Genomic DNA, 22,263 nt, shown 5'->3' with positions numbered 1-22,263 from the left:
ACTGATTGTAGTGTTTGTTTTTGTTTTTTTTCAACAATATTCTATTAGGAGAGAGAGAGAGAAAGAGAGAGAGAGAGAGAGAGAGAGAGAGAGAGAGAGAGATGGAAGAGGTCAAAAGAGAGGAAAGAGAAACAGATGAACTACATTCTCTACTACCACCACCACCAGCTTCATCAATCATCATCATCATATGGCAAACACCAGAGGCCTTTCCGCCTTGATTTTCATTACATATCACAGTGTCACTATAGACAAAAGACAAGAATCAAGTTTTCTTCCTCCTTTGATGAAGTAAAAGAGAAAGAGAAGTCGGGGGAAAGAATTGTTTTGCTGTTTCTTCTTCTTTAAGAAAAATTATTATTATTATTATTATTATTATAACAATGGTTGTAGAACGAAATATAAAATGGAAAAAAAAAAAAAAACTATAGAAATTTCTTCAAATTTATTTTTGCTACCCCACCACTGCCACACAGATACACAAACATACATACATATATATATACACACACAATCGAGTCTTTCTCAAACTCAGACTTATGGCGTCGGGCGACATGTAAGCAGCGGGGCAGCAGTTAAGGTGGGGGGGGGGGGGCATAAAGAACTACATTCCTCAAGTCGACGGACACGACGGCATCGTTTGGTAAAAAGAGCCTACGGATTTCTGACTGTCAGCTCTTCTGCCTCCTCATAGCTGCCGTCCTCTTCCATGTCTTCTGTACAGTTGACATCCTTGGTGATATATGAGGGCTCTTCTCCTCCACGCACCACTGTGTCACTGATGAGAACAGATGCCACATTGGAACCTGGTACTTGGAACATTGGTTCCAGTAGGATGGATTCCTGTAAACAACATTGTAAATAATTATTATTATTATCATAATATAATATATATATATATATATATTATGATGTGCATAATATCATCATCATCATCATCGTTAAACGACGATGATGATGATATTATACACATCATAATATATATATTATATATAATGCATACAATATATATATATATATATATACATATATGTGTGTGTGTGTGTGTAGTCCTAGAAACACAATGTCTGAAAAATAAAATGGGATGGTCATGGCTGGAAGACTTTTGATTATAGGTCTGCTCAATCAGAACTGACTGTGGTGGCGGGGGGTTTTAGTAACAAAGAAACAACAATGACAGTGGTCTGTTGGCAATAGAAGTCTATTGTTACTAGGCTGTGGTGCCTGTTTACAGCTGGAAGGACAGCACCACCACTTGAGAATTAAGTGCCTTAGCCACAGACATCACAGAAGGTTGATAACAGGATATGAACATCCAACCTCTTGGCTGATAGTTTAGTAATCTATAAACTTGGCCATCCTAAGTCACAAATGGCCCCTCACTGGCAGGCCCAAGATAAAACTACATTGGATTAATTTATTGATTAATTAGAGGATTAATGCTGTGTTGTTAATGAAGGCAACGTTACTTACCATTATAGCTCTCAGCCCTCTGGCGCCGGTCTTCTTTTCTAAAGCCAGCTGCGCTATGGCTCTCAGGGCATTATCTTCAACTATAAGATCAACCTGAAGTAAAAAGTACAATGACAGTATGGGGACTTAGGAGAGAGCGTCAGTTAAGGAAGGGAGAGATGAAGATGTAAACAGAGAATACAGAAAAAAACGAGAATGAGATACACAGATAACATGATACACACATGCAGGGTGGGCAAACAGAAAAAAGGGAAAAACACACACACACAATGGCTACAAAGGAATTTCGAAACTTCAAGCAATGTCATCACTTGGTTGTTCTCTTAAAGCAGCACGAGTGTGGCTTTCCAGTCCTGCTAGGGGCCATGTTCTTTTGCACAGATGTGGCCATGATGGGTGCCTCTTGCAGCAGGGGTTCAAAGAGTTACCACCCACACATGCCTTCATCCTATTATGGAATTACAGAATTTTTCATCGAGTGTTTTGCCTTTTCCAGCTACAGCTAGTCATAGTATGCAACACAGAGGAGACATTAAAGATGGATGGATGGATGGATGGATGGATATGTGTTGTGTGCCAGGTATTGGTGGCAAAACTTTAGTGGGTCATGAATAAATTACCAAATGTATTGATGACATCAATATGATGAATTTCAGTCTGTCGCGAGAAATGAAAAGGCACACCTTGTTTATGTCTTGGAGACTACCAGTTTTCTTGAACATGGCATCAGTATTGGTCATAACTATAATCTCACTTAGCTCGACAGGTCTTCTCAAGCAAGGTGATACACCTTGTCACTGCTTCGATGGGCTGCCAGTATCGCCTGACTGGCCCTCATGCCGGCGGAACATAAAAGCACCCACTACACTCTCGGAGTGGTTGGCGTTAGGAAGGGCATCCAGCTGTAGAAACTCTGCCAAATCAGATTGGAGCCTGGTGTAGCCATCTGGTTCACTAGTCCTCAGTCAAATCGTCCAACCCATGCTAGCATGGAAAGCGGACGTTAAACGACGACGATGATGATGATGATTACAGATAAGAATGGCAGTAATAATTGTGTAAGACTGAGCCAGAAAAACTTTACTTACATTGTCCATTCTGAAGAGAGCCATGTACTGCGGAATGAGTGCATTACGTGGACCTGTAAGGATCTGTACCAGCATATCCTCGTTGAGACTGTGGAATGGTACGACAACGGGGAAGCGACCCACAAATTCCGGGATCATACCAAACTCAATCAGATCCCGTGCTTCTGACTGACGGATTAATGCATCGCGTTCCTCGTTATCTGCAGCAGTGTTGTTGCTCTCGCTTTGGTTCTTCATGTCGGAGGCGGTGGCTGCACGTCGACCCTGACTCACAGAATGAGCTCCAAAACCCAAATACTGAAAGGTCAAAGTTGAAATAAATAAAACACAGATCAATAAGTCAATAACTGAATTCAGTGATCTTTTCACAATGTCATCTACAAAGCAAGAGTGTATGTGTGTGTGTGTATAGATATATAAATAGATTGAGTCATAAAGTATGCAATTTGTAATCTTTAAATACAATTATATGATATTTTTCTCTCTTGCTGAATATACACATGAAACTCAGTGACATGGGCAGCAGATGAGTTTAATTTGCCTTTCTTTCAGCCTCGCCGATATCTCATATTTTGCTCCACACAGTTTGAGAGAATGGTAATCATAGAAGCATAGAGTGATTATGCCCGGACACGAGGGGGAAACAACTAAATATGACGACATTGTAATGATACGGACAGGATAGTGAACTCTAGGTAAGGTGTATGAATCAGAGCAAAATATGAGATATCGGCGAGGCTGAAAGACAGGCAAATCAAACTCATCTGCTGGCCATGTCACTGAGTTTCATGTGTATATGCAGCAGCTAAAAATAGCAGCCAAATTCCACTCACCACACACCTACATTACAACTTACATCTTAAAAATACAAAGCTATAATGGATAGTGTAGTCCAAGATACACTAGGTACGATGGTTCTATGATCATAGATCTGCTGGATCAGGGCCAATTGGAGAAGAAAAAAAACATGTTCTTCAGAATATACAATAACTTCCATCCAGACTGTACCTTTTCATTTTTCCTCCTGTTGACAATTCTATCAAGGCCATTGAAAGCACCAGAAGCAATGAACAGAATATTGGTTGTGTCCACCTGGATGGTTTCTCCACGGAGTTTCCGAGAGTTTCTTTCAGGAACATTGACAATAGTCCCTTCCAGCATTTTCAACATACCCTGCAGAAAGAACATTAAAATGCATGTACAATGGTCATTCAATGGTTTGCCCCAGCTTACATATATATCATCATCATTTATCGTCTGCTTTCCATGCTGACATGGGTTGGACAGTTTGACAGGAGCTGGCTAGACAGAAGACTGCACCAGTCTTCACTATCTATGGAAACTGAAACAAGCTTGTCATGTGTGTGGTGGGGTACACTTCACTTTGCATCATCATGTGATGATCGTAAATGAACATCACCAACATAAAGCAATGTTGCTCGTTTACTGTCTTCCTTGGTGAAATATTACCTTGCTTGGACACAGGTGAGGGTTGGTGAAAGGAAAGGCATCCAGCCACAGGAAATTTGCCTCAACAATTTCCATCCAACCCATGCAAATGTGAAAAAGTAGACATTAAATAATGATATTTGTCGATTTACCAAAAGTGATAAATTACAGGACTCACTATAAGTGTAGAGTAACATTTTCCTTTTATGGTAACATATGCATCTAATTCAATAAAACTATGAAGGTTACTCTGATTACTATGCATAAAATGCAAAATATTTTTTTTTTTTTTGTAGATTAAGTAGGCATAATTCTCTCCTGCCTTTCAATCTCAGTATTAAAGCTACGCATAGTACTGCTGTAGTACACGTGCTGCGTACATTCCTACAACAACGTTTTTTTTACGTACTATAAAGGCAGAAGTAAATCTGCCTCCAACTCAGTTGAAAGCCTATGTTTCATTTATTTTTTGTGTGTTTTACAACATAAAGTTCACCAACTGCCTACCCTGACTAATTACTGACAGCATGTGCCTGATATATACATATATATATATATATATATATATATATTTATATATATATATATATATATATATATATATGTATATATATATATATGTGTATATATATATATTGTTGTTGTTGGCATGCTTTTGTCTCGGGAAACAATGGAGTTGCGCAGAGTTTTGTGCAGGCCTGGGCTAGATGTAAGAAAATCCTGGGTAGCCCAATCGTCAGGATTCCTCTCTCGACCTTGCTGACGTAGTCCAAAGGAGTGCAGAGCATTACGTTTGGCACCAGCTTGGTTGTAGGAGCTGCCAGAAGAGTGTCAAGTTGAACACTAAACCGCCTACAGGGCTCCACTCCAGATTTCTTTGAAGGTTGTCTTCTTTCCGCAACCCTGGATAGGAACCCAAATCAGTTACTGTCAGCCGGAGCCAGCTGAGCCCAGGACTTGTGGCAGGCAGGGTCGTCACTCCCTGAAGTAGTGAAGAAAATCGCTACCCACTACATACACTCGCATACTTATACAGGTTATACAATTGTTATTTTATGTATTATTATTATTGATGCCTTAGCACCATAACACCCATGATAACTCAAACAAACTGAAGAAAACCCTAGAAGAAACAGCCACCAAAATCTTACCTGCTGAACTCCCTCTCCTCCAACATCTCTCAGTTGATGGATGCCTGGAACACTACCAATTTTATCCACTTCATCAAGAAATATGATTCCTAGAAATAAACAGGGATAAAGCTTACTTAACAGGAGTGGAGATTTTATGCCCTCATAACTTAGTAATTTGGCAAAAAAAGGACTGGCAGAATAAGTACTGGGGTTGATATGGTCAACTAAATCCTTCAAGGTGGGGCCCCCAAAGACTGAAACCAGTAAAAAAAACAAAAAGACAATATAGATACATGAGAAGAGAATAAACTGTGGAAAAAAAAGATATAAATGACAATAATAATAATAATAATAATAATAATAATAATAGGTACCCTGCTGAGTTTTCTCTACATTGTAGCTGCTGTCTTGGAGAAGTTTGGCAACCACAGATTCAATATCTTCACCAACATATCCTGCTTGAGTAAGTGTGGTGCAATCACAGATAGCAAATGGGACATCCAAACACTTGGCAATTGTCTGAGCCAGCAATGTTTTACCTGTGAAATACAAAAGTGCAGAGGGTTAAAGGTTGACATGAAAGCTTTAGTACCCCAGAACTCTGGGTACTGTATGGACAATATTTCATTGTAGAAGAATTATTGCATGGGCAAAATGAACGGGTAAATAAAAGTACAGGACAACAGTACAGTCACTAACCACCATACACTAGAGTATAGTCTCTAACCATAATGCACCAGGAGTACAGTCACTGACAATCATATTCTAGAGTACAGGCGCTAAATATCAAAACAATGTGCCCCGTAACTATCAAAACAAAGTGCCCTGTAATGTGTACTTAGTCTTCTCAAAGCATGTCCAATCAAAATTAATCTTTTGCAAAGTGAAATGCAATCATCTGAGACAGTTTCAATATTTTGGAATTAAATTTATCATTTGTTAATTATTTGCTGAAAATTAATTCCAAGTTCAAATCACATTCTTGCTTGTATTTCTGTCATTGTACCAGCCTCATTACGACAGAACAATCTTTGAAAATTAGCATTTTAATTCTGTCGCTAACTGAACAATTCTAAACGAAGTAAAGTTTGGCTTGCATGCTGTCCACCATAGTCATTAGCACCTTTTGTCTTAGACCATTTTTACTCCCTGCCTTGTCATATGCAAGATAACACCACTGACATTCAGGGAGCTGAACTCCTCAAATGATTTCAATGATTTACTGAACATCTCACACTGTTGTGGAGTTACCTGTCGTAAATGGCAAATGATGGTTCCTCAATTTCTTGGTGAACAACCAGTACAGATTTATCCGTTTTACAGTGATAAAATGTTTGTGTTGTACATTAGATCACTCCCTCCATCAAGTCAGCATTGCCTGTACAAACGCAGCGTCCGCACGTTAGATGTCACGGTTATCACAGAGCGATGTAAGGTGAAGTATTTTGCTCAAGAACAAACACACCACCCAGTCTGGGAATGGAAACCATGGTCTTGCAAATGTGACTGCAACACCCTAACCACTAGGTCAAGCACCCTCATTGTACAGTAAATATAACAGTTTGATACTATTAACCCTTTAGCATTTAAACCGGCCATATCCGGCCAAAAGTATTCTGCTTGTTTTATGTTCAAACTGGCTAAATCTGGTCTCTCACACCAACTCTACAATATATTTTTTAAAAATTAACAGCTACCTCATCAAAATTTCATAGCTACAAGATAATGCATGATTAGTTCAAAACAATGTGGATGAAAAAGCATTAATTTTGGCAGAATAATGCAAACACTAAAGTGTTAAGATACCACCAGTTTCAAATCTAGAGAATTTTTTTACCTGAACCAGTGGGACCAAACATAAGTATGTTACTTTTCTCTAATTTGAAATCATAGGAGTTCGAATCAAGGACACCAGAGCCATGTGCACCCTCACGGGTTTGCTGCTGTTGGGTCTGTTGCTGCTGCTGCTGTTGTTGCTGCTGCTGCTGTTGTTGTTGTAGACTTGGGCCCAAAGCACTACCAGTGACAGCAATTTGTAATAAATCTACTAAAATAAAAAAAAATAAAAAAGACAAGAGAGCAAACATGAATAGCCAAGTTCTATTCTCAGTAACAGAAAGAGAGGAAGTGAGTAATGAGAAAAGTAAGGAAGGACAGTGTAGGTTTGTATATATACGTATATATGTGTGTATGCTTGTATAAATATGTAAATGTATATATTATGAATGCTTAAATATAAAATATTGATATATGTGTGTGTGTGTGTGTGTGTGTATGCATGTGTTGGCTTTGTATAGTTTACTCTATCAAATTCACTTTCAACTGGTTGATCAGCCTAAGTCTATAACAGCAGACACTTGCCCAAGATGCCATACAGTGGGACTGAACCTGAAACCACATGATTGGGAAATCAACTTCTTAACCACAAAGCTAATCCAGGACCCAAGAAATAGAGACAGACACAGAGAGAGAAAGAGAAACAGAGAGGAAAGATAAGTGCATAATTTTAGTCAGTTTTTACCTCTTGGGGTGAATGTATTGGGAAACTGCCGAGAATTCTCCACCGTGGATGCTACTTCCTGGTTACTTTTAGATGCCGAGGGAGACGGTGGAGGTTGGTTATTGTAGATCCGTTTGTAATGGTTGTAGACAGCAACAGAAAGGACCTTCTTGGCATATTCCTGGCCAACAACATATTTATCCAGATAGTCATAGATCTGAAATGGAGAAAGAACAAACCAACATTAGAATGTAATTTTGAAAAAACAGACAAGGGTGGTGTATTAGCAAAATTATAAGACAAAATGATTAGTAGTTTTTGGTTACAAGCCCTCTATGTTCTGAGTTCAAATCCTGATGAGGTCAACTTTGCCTTTCATCCTTTTTCAGTTAATAAAATAAAGCACCAATCAAACTCTGGAGTTGATTTAATCAAACGTAACCTCCCACAAAAAAGGTGTGACATTGTGCCTGAGCCAGAAATTAATATTGGGAAACAGACAAAAGTCAAAATATCTTTGAGGAAGCTTTTATCCTCAGGCTTGTCAGCTCTTATTGAACCATCCAACCCATACCAGCATGGAAAACAGACATTAAATGATGATGATGATGATATACATATATGGTCATTACAGAGCCAATTACTCTCTCCCTACACCACTCTTTATCAACTCAATCTCTCTCTTTCTTACCATCACCCATTCTTATTGCTGTCCACCATGTGTGTTCAAAGCATTAACCAACCTGTAACTTTCATTGTCTTTCTTCAATTATTTCTTCTATCATCCTCTCCTTTCTTTCATTCTACTTCTCACATTACACTCATACTCTTTCTCCCCTCTTTTTTTATATTTCTAGTGAGTCTAATGAGCATGGAGGCCATCTAACATTCTCAGACATTTTTTCTGCTTAGCCTCGTGCTCAACCTAGCAAGCTATTGAGCTTCAATTTGAATTACAACAAACACTATGGATCAAACAAATTTTAATCTCTTGAACTGCTCTTCAGTAAATCACAACTCCTTATAACAAAGGCACAAACATAAATACAAACACCAAGAAAATAAAAAGAAAAAAAAACAAATAAAAAGAAGTGTGAGGGAGACAAATAAAAGAGGTTACTGGCCTTTTTAGGTGCAGGTGGAGGACTTCGAGCTGGACCTTGGCGTTCTTCTTTGCTTTCTTTAAAGCTTTTCTTTGAATCCGTTTCGGACAAGACCACGAAAAAATGATGGCATTTTTCACATTTCACAAACCTGGTTGAAGCTGAAAAAAAATAAAAGAAAATTAAAAAAAAGTCAAAACATTATTAACCATTAATATACTGGTGCAGGTTGGTGCCACATAAAAAGCACTGATGCTGATGCCACGCAAAAAGCATTTGAGCTGGTGCCAAGTAAAATGCACCTGTGCTGGTTCCAAGTAAAATGCACCGATGATGGTATCACACAAAAAGCATCTGTACTAGTGCCACATTAAAAGCACTGATGCTGAAAGCAGGTAAAAAGCATCTGTGCTGGTGCCAAGCAAAATGCATCTGTGCTGGCACCATGTATGTTTGTTAGAGTAAAACTCACATCAGAGATGAATGCTGAGAAGATTTATTAGAAAAAGGTAAAGTTGACCTCAACAGTATTTGAACTCAGAGTGCAGAGGGTTGGAACAAACGTTACAAAGTATTTGATCTAATGCTCTAACAATTCAGCCAATTCACTTTGTTGTACAAATGTGGCTGTGTGGTTAAGAAGTTTGCTTCTCAAATGCATCGTTTCCGGTTCAGATCCACAGCATGGCACCTTGGGCAAGTGTCTTCTGCTGTAGCTCCAAGTTGATTGCATCCTTGAGAATGGATTTGATGAACAGAAATGGAAAAAGATCTATCGTGTGCATGTGTGTGTCTGCTTGTCTTGACATTGCATAGAAGCTGTAAATGATCAGTTCCATTATACAGTGTCTCTCATTTCCCATATTCTGTAAAAGTGAAGGCACGCGGCTTAGTGGTTGAGGTATTCGGCACACGATCTTACAGTCACGAGTTCGATTCCCAGCCACGCGTTGTGTCCTTCAGCAAGAAGCTTTATTTCACATTGCTCCAGTCCACTCAGCTGGTAAAGAAAGAGATGTACCTGTATTTCAAAGGGTGAGCCTTGTCGTACTCTGTGTCATGCTGGATCTTTTTGTGAACTACGTAAAGAGTATACCTGTCTGTGAAATACTCATCCACTTGCGCATTAACTTCATGAGCAAGCAGTGCCAGTTGTTTGGGGGTTTTTTTTTATATATTTTTCTGTGAAATTATGCCTTGCCAGAGAGAAACATTATTCTGCTGGAAAACAGGTAAGGGTTGGTAACAGGAAGGATATCCCACCATAGAAAGTTTACCTCAATAAACATCCTCTGATCCATGCAAGAATGGAAAAGTGGATGTTAAAACGACAATGATGATGATGATGAGGAAGAGGAGGTAAACAAAGGAAGATAAATAGAAGATAGAGAGGAAGGGAGAGAGAGAGAGAGGAAGAGGGTGAATTAGAGATACTACTTACATACAAATGTTTCAACGTGTGTACAAGGGTCTCCACATTTGGGGCAGCACAACTGATTTCCTTTCTTATCACCGGTGGTACTTCCACCACCAGAAGAACCAGCACCACTGGGTCCAACTCTATCCCCACGATTCTTGCCACTGCTGCCGTGCACATCACTTCCATTACGGCCACTACCACTGCCACTTTGACCAATGGTCCCACTGGCGCCGCTGCCCTCACCGGTGACGTTGTCTTTGTTGTTGTTGTTGTCACCACCACTACTGCTGCCACTGCTACCACTACCACTGCTGAAGCGGTATAATAAAGCTGATGTACTCAGTTGACAGTTCAGTAACTTGGAAGTACAGCTGCTCGATACAGGAAGTACATTTGGAAAAACTGAAGAGAAAAAAGAAATTACTCATGAGAGCTGGCGGTTTTTCTTTTTTTGAGGTAAAGGGAGAAGCACTGATATTTTGCTATATGAAGAATGATGATGATATATATACATACATACATACATACATACATATATATATGCTTGTATATATGTAAACAATTGTGGGAAACAGTGAGAGTGAGTGCTATGATACAAGTTTTTTGTTTTAAAGTGATCTAAACTAAAACCTTCCATCAAAATTTTCATGTTAATTAATGTCCCAAACACCAGATTAATAAATGACAAAGTTACTTTACTAAACTCTTCATTAATTACAAAATTAATTGAAACACAGAAATATGGGAACAAAAGGGTTAAGCAAAATCATTTTTTTTCAAAACAAGCAGATGTAGTTAATATTTTCTGTTACCTAGGTCAGTGGTAAATAAAAAGTACCCAGCACACACTGTAAAGTAGCTGGTGTTAGGAAGGGCATCCAGCCATAGAAACCAAGCCAAATCAAACTGGAACTTGGTGCCCTGCTTGCCAGCAATGGTCAAACCGTCTAACCCATGCCAGCATGGTAAATGAACGTTAAATGATGATGATGTAAGATCGTTGCCAGTGCCCCTGGACTGGTTCTTGTGCGGGTGGCACATGAGATGCACCATTTTGAGCGTGGCCGTTGCCAGTACCGCCTGACTGGCTCCTGTAGGATTTTCGAGCGAGATCGTTGCCAGTGCCCCTGGACTGGCTTGTGCGGGTGGCACATAAAAGACACCATTTCGAGCGTGGCCGTTTTCGTGCGGGTGACACGTAAAAGCACCCACTACACTCTCTGAGTGGTTGGCGTTAGGAAGGGCATCCAGCTGTAGAAACTCTGCCAAATCAGACTGGAGCCTGGTGTTGCCATCCGGTTTCACCAGTCCTCAGTCAAATCGTCCAACCCATGCTAGCATGGAAAGCGGACGTTAAACGATGATGATGATGATGATGATGAGAGAAAGTGAGACAGATAATGACACACAAGATTCTTTCTTATCCGAAGCATTTAAAACAGAAACAGTTTAGGAGAAAGAAATGTTGTGGAAACAACAGACATACTGGGTTGTGATGTTTTGATAGCTGCTGCCCTCGGTGAAAGGAGTAGAGAGGTGAGTGATATATAGTGGATCCTGTTAACATGACACACAAGTTTTGGTGCTAACGACATCTTCTAGTGCTGCTCCATCAACTCTTCAAAGAATCTTCGGTGGAGAGGCTTAAAAAACCGGGTCAGACACTGTGTAGAGAAAGAAATGAAAGATAACAAGGATAGTCGACATATATTGCACTTTGTGCATAGTTTTCCTGGTCAGCTGTGTTCATTATCCTCCGCATCATCACAGACATTATTTTAATTTTAACATCCACTTTTCCATACTTGCATGGGTCAGACGGAATTTGTCAAAGCAGATTTTCTGCAGCAGGATGCTCTCCCTATGATCAACCCTGACCTAATTCCAAACATGGTAATATTTACAGTTCTATATTTAATATTTTCTATGACCCAGACATATTTTCATGGGAGACTGGAAATAAAGGACACTGGTTGCATGATAGTGCTACTCATTTCACAACTATCACATGGAGTCAAAGCACAGAGACAGTAGCACACACACACACACACAACAGGCTCCGTTTCCATCTATCAAAATCCATTCACAAGACTTTAGCCAGCTTGGGGGCTACAGTAGAAGATATTTGCCCAATGTGCCACACAGTGAGAGTAAATCCAAAGCTATGCAGTTAAGAAGCAAACAGCTTACAATACCTGCCTGAGTTGACCTATGCAAAAGAAATAATGAACTAATGCCTGCATAGGCACGTGATTAAGAAATTAATTTTTTAACTACATGCACTTAGGTTCCATCCCAACACACAGCCATTTGAGCAACAGTGTTCTACTACAATGGCTTCAAGTTGACCAAAGCCTTGTGAATGAAATTTGAAGAATGAACAATATATTGAAACCCAACAAGTGTGCATGCATGTGTGCATTGTTACAAAAAGTTGGTGTGTTAAAAGAAAATATTTCATGGCATTTTAATCTGTGTCAGTTGCATTCTTTTTACTCCAAGGCTGACTTTGTTTTTCATTCTCCAAACAAGCCTCTAACCAGGCAAGCATAAATGAGCAACCGGTTTATTCCCCAGCAAGCCCATCATGCAACAGGTTATACCAGATTACATAATTACAGAGTGCCAGTAGCACTTGTGAGTGATCTGGCTATATATATATATATATATATATATATATATATATATATATACACACATACATATGATTTAGGTAAATAAAATAGTAGGTGTAGGCTAGAGTGATAATGTATCTAATGGTGATAACCTAAGTAAACAAATACATTTAGTACTATTGTGTCTAATACATAAACAAATGTTTTGAGATACCCCTGTAGATGGTGGTAGTTGTCATAGTTGTAGTTTTGGCTGTCATCTGTTGAAACCATTTTACCTTTGAGAAAAACATGAATGTCACAGAATCCTGTCCATTCCCTGTGAATTTGTTGTATCAATGTTTTAGCTAAACAGAATAAGAGAGTGTGTGTACAAACATATGTGTGTGTGTGTGTGTGTGTGTGTGTGTGTGTGTGTCTGTGGAGACGCAATGGCCCAGTAGTTAGGGCAGTGGTCTTGCAGTTGGAGGATCGCAGTTTCGATTCCCAGACAAGGCATTGTGAGTGTTTATTGGGCGGAAACACAAAGCTCCACGAAGCTCCAGCAGGGGCTGGAGGCGACCCCTGTTGTGCTCTTTCGCCCCAACTTTCTCTCACTCTTTCTTCCTGTTTCTTGAGTAACGCTGCGATGGACTGGCGTCCCGTCCAGCTAGGGGGAACACATATGCCATAGAAACCGAGAAACCGGGCCCATGAACCTGGCTAGGCTTTAGAAGGGCGCATAAATAAAAAAAATATATAAATATATATATATATATATACATACACAGAAATTATATTTGAAAAATATGGATTGTAAAGTTGATGGTGGAAGGGAAATGGCTAAATACACCACAGTGTATACTCCAAACTTCTAAAAGCATTGGTCGAGGTACAAAACATCTCACCCCTCCCTTTCCCCCACCCTGTACTATGCTAACTCCCATCTCAGTAAAAACTGCTGAGCCCGGTCCTTACTCCCTTGTAAATGTACTCTCTGGAATTCTTTCCTTGGACATATTTTCTGATATTTATTTTCAACCATTATGATAAGATAACCTTCCCCCACTACCCCTCCCACCTTAGGCACAAGTCCAATTTCATGTAGTACAATGAATGTCTTGATCTTCCCCTATTTAGGCGTAGCAGCTACTTTAGCAATCCATAGAATCATGAAGGGTAAATCTGATTTTGGCAAGACAGGAATTCAAACCATCAAGAATTATATTTTTAAATTCGTAGATGACGTAAATCATCATTCAAAGAACATCAAGCATAATGTTTCCGAATGATGTAAATACAAACATTGTAAAGCCTCTGTCTGCCTTTCTTTCATCACACATTGGCACTCAACCATACCAGTCATTTCTTTTACCCCTTCCATTGGTCTATTAATGATTTCTTGCATTGGCATGGAGCCACATGTTTGGCTGAGGATTTTAGTTGATTTCCTTCATTCCAGTATCTGACTGACGTGAAAGCAAATTCTCTAGTAGTTGGTTAACAATCTTTAAGCTGTGGCCTCAATTTCTGGACCAGGTAGCATGCTGTGTGTCCTTGAGCACAACACTTCATTTCTCAATACTCCAGCCCACTTAGCCAAAAATAAGAGCTGTGGCAACTGGAGTAGGGGTGGACCAAGCACTCTTGTTAAAGAGGAAGTTTTGCACAGTTTTGTAACTTACATATATATATATTTCTTTATTGCCCACAGGGGGGTTAAACATAGAAGGGACAAACAAGGACAGACAAAGGGATTAAGTCAATTACATCGACCGCAGTGCGTAACTGGTACTTATTTAATCGAACCAGAAAGGATGAAATTCCTCGGCGGAATTTGAACTCAGAACGTAACAGCAGACGAAATACCGCTAAGCATTTCGCCCGGCATGCTAACGATTCTACCAGCTCGCCGCCCTAACTTACAAATATAATTACTAAACAAAATGTATAATCAATAATTTCAAGTTTGCATCAAGGGAGATAATGGGTTCACCCATTAAATGTATGTGTTGGTGTTTATTATGTGTGTGTATGCGTGATGTACATTTGTATATGAAAGAGAAAGTCAGAGATTTCATTTTGTTACTTGAGCTGAAGAAGTTTGAAAGAAGCATATCCAGAATGGCTGCTTTTAGTATTATTACAATAGCTCAGTCCGTTCAAAAAGAACAATACAATAACAAAAAAACACGAGCAACAGCAGTTCAATATTAGAAATAAAGTTCTTCTCAAAGACCTAATTCGAGAGGACATTTTATGGAACGCCGCACAGGTTGTTACACTGTTGCAGACGTTTGTGGCAAAAAAATTTACCACCAATTTAAAGTGTGTAAATAAATTTCGGTTTATATATAAAATACATATCGTTCTTCAAATCAATTTCTTATCGTTATATTCTGTCAACTCAACTAAGTCCACTAGAAACAACATCCATCTGTTACATATCTACAGAAAAAAAAAGTATTCTAATCCAAATCCCTTTTTCATAAACAAAAAATATAATGTTCTTATTAAAAAAAAAAAAAAACGAAGAATCTCTGATATTCGATATGTTTTTTTTTTTCGGGGGCATCATAAGAATCTAATATGTTTATCTTATTTCCATAACAATCTCGAATATAATCCGTGTTTAATGTTATAAGAGTATCAGTAGTTGTAAGTCTTAGAATTTATTATATTAGCAAAATCATTGAGTGGGGTTATGTGTACAGCGCGGGGGTAATTTGAAATCGGTTTCAGGTCAGCCCCTCACCCCCGGTAATTTGAAATCAACTTCAGTCTACCGGGAGATAGCTTGAAATCCTTACACCGGTACATATATATATATATAAGAGTTAATCTCCAAAATAAACGACTAAACTTCTTGAACTTGCAAAGTAAACTATTATCACATATGATTTAATATTTATGACTCAACATAAATTATGTTACCTTTCTACACCAGGACACAACACAAACATATAAGGGCTAATCTACATAATAATCAGCCAAACTTTTTAAGCAATGTATCATCTCGTATTACTTATTTGTGATACTGAACATATATGAAGAAGTGCATGTCACCTTTCTGCAGCCAATAGTATTTAAGTCGAGTTATCTTTCTTTAACTGCACTACTCTCTTTTTTTTTAACTGGAAGGATGTATTTGCATGTTTTGATGTCAGTGTATACAAAAATATAAATAAACAGATCAACATAAATATACACAGAAATATCCATATACAACATTGTCGTCGTTGTTGTTAGGTAGAAATTAAAGCTAACATGCCCACAGAGTTAACTAAAACACAACAATTAGGAGGGGATTAACAAGTGCCCCATTGATAGATAAATACTTACATGCATCCACAGACACATATGACTGTGTGCGTGTGTGTTCTATTTTCCTGACTGCATCACCAAACCCACATATATATATATATATATATAGTTTTAACCTTGGTTCTTCTCCCTAAAACTATATATTTATATATATTTTACTCTGTAAAGCTTATTTTAATTTTTTATAAATTGATTTTGAGTCTTTACCTGTAATTTGGGATTTTGTCCCTAATATTATATATATATATATATATATATATATAAACATCCGTTTAACCCATTGAATGACAGACACATAAGCATTGATAGAGAATGAGCAACAAGGAAAAGAAATGTTTAAGGGGTAACTCAACCTGCTAGAAATAGCAATCAAATCTCCATCATGATATACCCTACTGTCTTTGAAAACAAAACAACGAAGTGAGGACACATCGAACAAGGTAGCCCAAAAGATGGAGCTCGGTTTTTGTGGGGTAGGGCTGACTGTCGTCCAGCTCCACCGTCCAAAATATATGACAGGATGGTCACGGCTGAAACGACTCTCGATGGGCCTCCCAATTAGGAAATACTAAGTAAATTGATTCACTAAAGATGTCACACTAAGATTTTATATTCAAAACAATAACACATGCAGATTAATCATACTCAAAACGAATTTTTAGTATTTTCTAATACTATTATTCCCGATAAATTTGGTGATATTTTTAACATTTTAATTTAGTTCCAGAATGTATAAAAATAAACATTTTTAGAATTATTTAGATGAATAAAAACAAGAGTTGTTGGTGTTGTTATAATTTGTTTTTCTTTTGCAAGATTTACTCTTTTACTTTTACTTGTTTCAGTCATTTGACTGCGGCCATGCTGGAGCACCGCCTTTTAGTCGAGCAAATCGACCCAGGGACTTATTCTTTTGTAAGCCTAGTACTTATTCTATCGGTCTCTTTTTGCCGAACCGCTAAGTTACGGGGGACGTAAACACACCAGCATCGGTTGTCAAGCGATGCTGGTGGCACAAACACAGACACACAAACATATACACACACACATATATATATAAATAAATATATGAGTATGACGGGCTTCTTTAGAAAACAAAATTTAAGGATTAACCATCATAGTTAAACTTGGCATAGGAAATTTTTTTTTTTTTTTTTCTGATTTTCAATACAAAAATAAAAGAATTTGTTTTTGTATAAAATTTTGTTTTGAGGTTTTTGTAAGCAAAAAGTTAAGGTTATTGGAAAGAATCGTGTTATGGCAAACAGAGGCGAAAGAAAACGTCGCTTTTACAAAAGAATAATGAAAACAACATACACTCGAAGGTAAGGTGTCAAAAATAGGGGGCAAGATGTCGGGTCAGCTTCGACGACGTTAAAAGGATTTTTTTCTGTCCTTTACAAGAAACACCAACAGATCACGTACGACTCCATGTTTGTAAACGGAACAGACTGTATCACTCCGCGAGTTTATGTTTCATGTTTTTTTTTTTTTGGTGGGGGTAAGGAATAAGTGGTGGCGGTAGTGGTGTTGCGGGGTAGTGGTCACAGTTGTTAAAGCAGTGGTGGTAGGAGTGAAACTGTTTACACCAGGTTATGAAATCACAGATACGTGAATATTCTAACTCCGCGAGTATTTTCATGTTTTTTTTGGTGGGGGTAAGGAACAAGTGGCGGGGGTATTAGTCACAGTTGTAAAAGCAATGGTAGTAGGAGTGAAACTGTTTACACCAGGTTATGAAATCACACAGACCTAAATATTCTAACTCCGCGGTAATATTAACTCCCCCCACCTTCTGATGGTGTTAATGATGATGTTAATGGCTGCTATCATGATGACATATACAACAAAATAATCCGATATATTTGAAGTAAAGTCTAATATTTACTCATCAAAAGAAAATACTTTGAGCCTTGTAAATCAACTATTTATATATAAAAATAAAAAGCAACTCTCGATATTAAAAACAATAACAAAAAACTAGTCCAGTTAAAAGTACACATGGAATGCATCGTTAACAAGGAGAAAGAGGGTATTCATCTACACTGCATTATATAAGTTATTTATTGATTTAGTAAAATATACTTGCAGACGATTTGGAGCGACGAAGGGGAATTGGCTCTAACTGGATCATAAATTCTACCCGTTCAAGCTGAGTTTTGATGTTTTATTATTTTTTTTTTTCAAAACTATTCTGTATAGAAAGTGCCCGTCTGTCTATATTATATAACACGTCATAACTGTACTTTGACGAGTTAAATTCCTATAGAGCCATCTGCAGCAAAAACATATTAAACAACTTTAATACTAATGACTCTCGAAATAAAAATAATAAAATGTTAATATTTAGATGGCTTAAAACTGTTTTTTGCTGTGCAAATGCATTTTTCGCAGAGTCTAAACAAATCAGAAACTCAGAGCAACTAAAATTATCCAAGCAGTAGTAGACAAAAATTCCCCCAAGAAATGTTTAAGACAAAAAAAATATAATAAAACCTCAGGGGAGATAACCTTCTTGAGATCAGTTAATCGAAATTTTTGGTTTAATATGGGCTAGGCGTTTCGGTCTGTAGAGCCAACTGAGAAAAGTAACGGGTATTAGGGGGGTTTATTAGTCTTCTTCAACAAAGCCTACGCTCCTTAACTGGCAAGACTAAGACTGATTGACACACACACGTACGTACATACATACATGTATATTAAACAGATTGGGTTAAAATCCAAGCTGTGTCTTCTTGAAGCAGATATTCTTATTCCAGTATTCCAAATCCGTTTGTAGATGTTCTATAAGCTATATATAAACGCTTCATCCAAATGTACATTTTGCATGATTTGATTCTCTGTCTGAAGAATTTCTAATAGGAGATATCTTACATGTTTCTCCTCCAGTTACAATTTCGTAATTCCTATTAGCAAATGAAACATGTGTAATGGTGAATAAAGACTATCAAAACTTTTTACCAGTCTCCTGTTTTGATACATATGCATATATAGAGAGACAGGAAGTGAGAGAAAAAGAGAGAAGTGATACTGTTATGTCGATTTTTAACATCATCAAAATGGCCCAAATAAAACACGTCAAAGGACTGTTCCACATATCAAACACAAACCGAGGGAGGTCTTACATACTCATTTATTCTTTTATGCGTTTCAGTCATTTGATTGCAGCCATGCTGGAGCACCGCCTTAAAGGGTTTTGATCGAAGAAATCGACCCCAGGACTTATTCTTTGTAAGCCTAGTAATTATTCTATCGGTCTCTTTTGCCGAACCGCTAGTTTTCAGGGACGTAAATACACCAACATTGGTTGTTAAGCGATGGGGGCGGGGAGTACAAACACAGAAACACACACACACACATATATATATATATATATATATATATATATATATATATATATATATATATATATATATATACACACGACAAGCTTCAGGTTCCGTTTATCAAATCCATTCACAAGGCTTTGGCCAGCCCGAGGTTATAATAGAAGACACTTGCTCAAGGTCCAACTCAGTGGTACTGGACCCGGAAACATGTGGCTGAGAAGCAAATTTCTTACCACGCAACCATCTGTGATTATCCAAGTAATTACTAGACAAAAATTCCCACTAAATGTCTTTTAAATCTATACAAAAGAAAACGAAGACAAGCGAGGTAAATAACTGCAATATGATCAGTTTGCACCTACTGTTCCTTAATAAAAACTCACCTTTTCCTAGTTTCGAAGTCTTTTGATTGCAGATCTTGTGGAACCTAAATGAGGTGCCGGAGGCAATGGAGGTAGGTTGGCTGTAACGGGAGTGGCAGTGTGAATAAGGGGAGGAAGGGCAGGTTAGCGATTGAGGTAGAGGGGAGAGCCCGGTGAACAGCATTAACACTGTCGGTGGAGCTTGACTGGGGGAAGGAGGCGATGGCGGCAGGCTAGTTGTTACGGGTGTTGTGGGCTGATTAAAGGGATGAGCAGGACTAATTCCGGCAGAATCTGACGATAGAAGGGTCAGGAGAAAGATAGGGGATATGAATTAATTCCCCTAGAACGTGACGGAGAAAGTGGGGAGCGGGAGGACGAAGGCTGGTAGGATGTAACAAAATCTCTTGGTCACTTGCCCTAAAACTTTTTATTTTATTTTATTTTTTCCTCCACTACAACCAATGTTAAATCCAACCAGACCAACGTGCGGCAGACAGGACGGATGGGTAAGTGACAGGAAATGTGTGGGCCACGTGGGAATAGGAAGGTGGGAGCGAATCAAAACAGGAAAATGAATTCCGTGTTTGAGAAGGAATGTCAGTAAAATGATGGAATGAATGTTGCGTATGTGAAAGCATTTAAAACACACACACACACACACATATACCTATGTACGTATGTACATACGTACATGCATACACACGTGTGCATGCATGTATGTATGTATGTATGTATGTATGTATATATATGTATGTATATCAGTCTGTATACCAGTCTATGCGAGCTGAGTCATATACTATATACTTAAGACAAATCACAATGAAGTATGCCCGTTGCTTGTGTATTATCGATAATGATCAATAACTTCGATAAGCTAATCCTACAGTCGTTCTCACCTCTGTTTGTGGTATTTTTAGATTATAAACTGACACAGCGGAAGTTTTAGTCTATTCATTCCTGTTTGTTTCCCAATCGATCGATCACATTGAACTCACCACATCACGGAGATGTCTTTGTGGCTTATGCAAGAAATCATTATTGTGTGGCAGCCCAACTAGCCAGCAGAGTGGCGCAGTAGAAGTTCTGCTAACTAGCTTCATTTATTTATTTTGTGTGTGTCAAATAAATGCTTCATGGCAATTCTTTTGCCACTTTCCCTTCTGCGTTCAAATCCGGCCCCAAGATCGACTTTACCTGCGTGCTGGCAGAAACGTTAGCCTTTCATCCTTTCGGGGTCGATAAATTAAGTACCAGTTACACACTGGAGTCGATGTAATCGACTTAATCCCTTTTGTCTGTCCTTCTTTGACCCCTCTATGTTTAGCTCCTTGTGGGCAATAAAGAAATAAAAAACGTTAGCACACCGGGCGAAATGCTTAGCGGTATTTCGTCTGCCGTTACGTTCTGAGTTCAAATTCCGCTGAGGTCGACTTTGCCTTTCATCCTTTCAGGGTCGATAAATTAAGTACCAGTTACACACTGGGGTCGATGTAATCGATTAATCCGTTTGTCTGTCCTTGTTTAGCCCCTTGTAGGCAATAAAGAAATAAGAAATGAGATCGACTTTACCTATCATTGTTTCTGTTTTAATATTTGGTTTAATGTGAACTCGTGTGTTGAAACATATTTTGTCGTATCTCGGGTGGGTCATCATGCCACTGATAAACACAACCACTGATTCTATTCACTTCTTGTATTGTTGTTATTATTAGAGAGCCTTATTGTAACAGCCCAATGTTAAAAGTGGACAACAAGCAGCTTGAGAAGATATGTGTATGCGGAGAAGGTGTAGGGAAAATGTAGTGTGTGGAATTTTGGCATGAAACATACCATTGACTCCAATACGTGACTCTTACTTTATTATATCGTTGTTAAAGGGACGAGAAGTAAAGTCGATCATGGTGGGATTTGAGCTTAGATGGTAAAGAGATGGAAGAACGGCCATTAAGCATTTGTCCGACGCCCAAATAAATTTGCCAAAAAACTAAAACTGCTCAGCAGAGAGTAGTTTCGATCTCTGGGTTATAGGCTCAACACGCGCCCACTGCGCCACTCTGCAGAAGTTCGGCTGATTAGAGATAGAAATGATTTCTTGCATGAGATACAAGGCTACATCATAGGCACAACGCCAGCAATTTTGTGGGGAGTGGGTGAGGGGGTAAGTCGATACCACTGACCCCTATACTTGAATTTTACTTTATTTTATCGACGACGAAAAACAACTAAGAAGGTAAAGGGCTGAAAGAAGACAAAAAAAAATAATAATTTTAAGAAAAAACGAACAAAATGGCTACCTAGCAGAGCGTAGTTTCGATCTACGGACCTCTGGGTTATGGGCCCAGCACGCTTCCACTGCGCCACTCTGCTGACTGTTTTCGTTTCACCATAATAACTATTTCTTCCCTAAGTCACAAAGCCATATCCGCCATGTGGTGAGTTCAATGTGATCGCTCGGTTGTGAAGCAAACATGAATGAACAGACAAA

General features: G+C 38.5%; 1 protein-coding gene and 1 non-coding gene across 5 annotated transcripts in view; both read right to left on the bottom strand.

Moving 5' to 3' along the window:
* Nucleotides 1-430: 430 nt before the first annotated feature.
* Nucleotides 431-22,263, bottom strand: part of LOC106883450 (ATP-dependent clpX-like chaperone, mitochondrial) — a 43,659-nt gene continuing 21,826 nt past the window's right edge. Inside the window, exons 1-12 of one of the 4 annotated variants that reach the window (XM_089341945.1) lie at nucleotides 17,402-17,527; nucleotides 11,653-11,830; nucleotides 10,188-10,568; nucleotides 8,768-8,907; nucleotides 7,665-7,860; nucleotides 6,981-7,190; nucleotides 5,518-5,682; nucleotides 5,162-5,250; nucleotides 3,570-3,734; nucleotides 2,562-2,858; nucleotides 1,474-1,566; nucleotides 431-843 (exon numbers count right to left, since the gene is read on the bottom strand). In XM_089341945.1, the coding sequence (XP_089198071.1) occupies nucleotides 655-843; nucleotides 1,474-1,566; nucleotides 2,562-2,858; nucleotides 3,570-3,734; nucleotides 5,162-5,250; nucleotides 5,518-5,682; nucleotides 6,981-7,190; nucleotides 7,665-7,860; nucleotides 8,768-8,907; nucleotides 10,188-10,568; nucleotides 11,653-11,761 (2,034 nt within the window). In that variant the 5' untranslated portion in view covers nucleotides 11,762-11,830; nucleotides 17,402-17,527 and the 3' untranslated portion in view covers nucleotides 431-654. Of the gene's footprint in view, nucleotides 844-1,473; nucleotides 1,567-2,561; nucleotides 2,859-3,569; nucleotides 3,735-5,161; nucleotides 5,251-5,517; nucleotides 5,683-6,980; nucleotides 7,191-7,664; nucleotides 7,861-8,767; nucleotides 8,908-10,187; nucleotides 10,569-11,652; nucleotides 11,831-17,401; nucleotides 17,528-22,263 lie in introns of those variants that run through there. The other 3 variants (XM_089341946.1, XM_014934469.3, XM_014934470.3) reach the window with 3 other exon arrangements.
* Trnam-cau (transfer RNA methionine (anticodon CAU)) lies at nucleotides 22,074-22,145 on the bottom strand. The gene has a single exon. It is a non-coding gene; the product is annotated as a tRNA-Met (tRNA).

This window comes from Octopus bimaculoides, chromosome 25 (assembly GCF_046866305.1).
Source record: "Octopus bimaculoides isolate indiv1 chromosome 25, ASM4686630v1, whole genome shotgun sequence".
NCBI lineage: Eukaryota > Metazoa > Mollusca > Cephalopoda > Octopoda > Octopodidae > Octopus > Octopus bimaculoides.
This window is presented reverse-complemented; position numbering and strand designations above follow the sequence as displayed.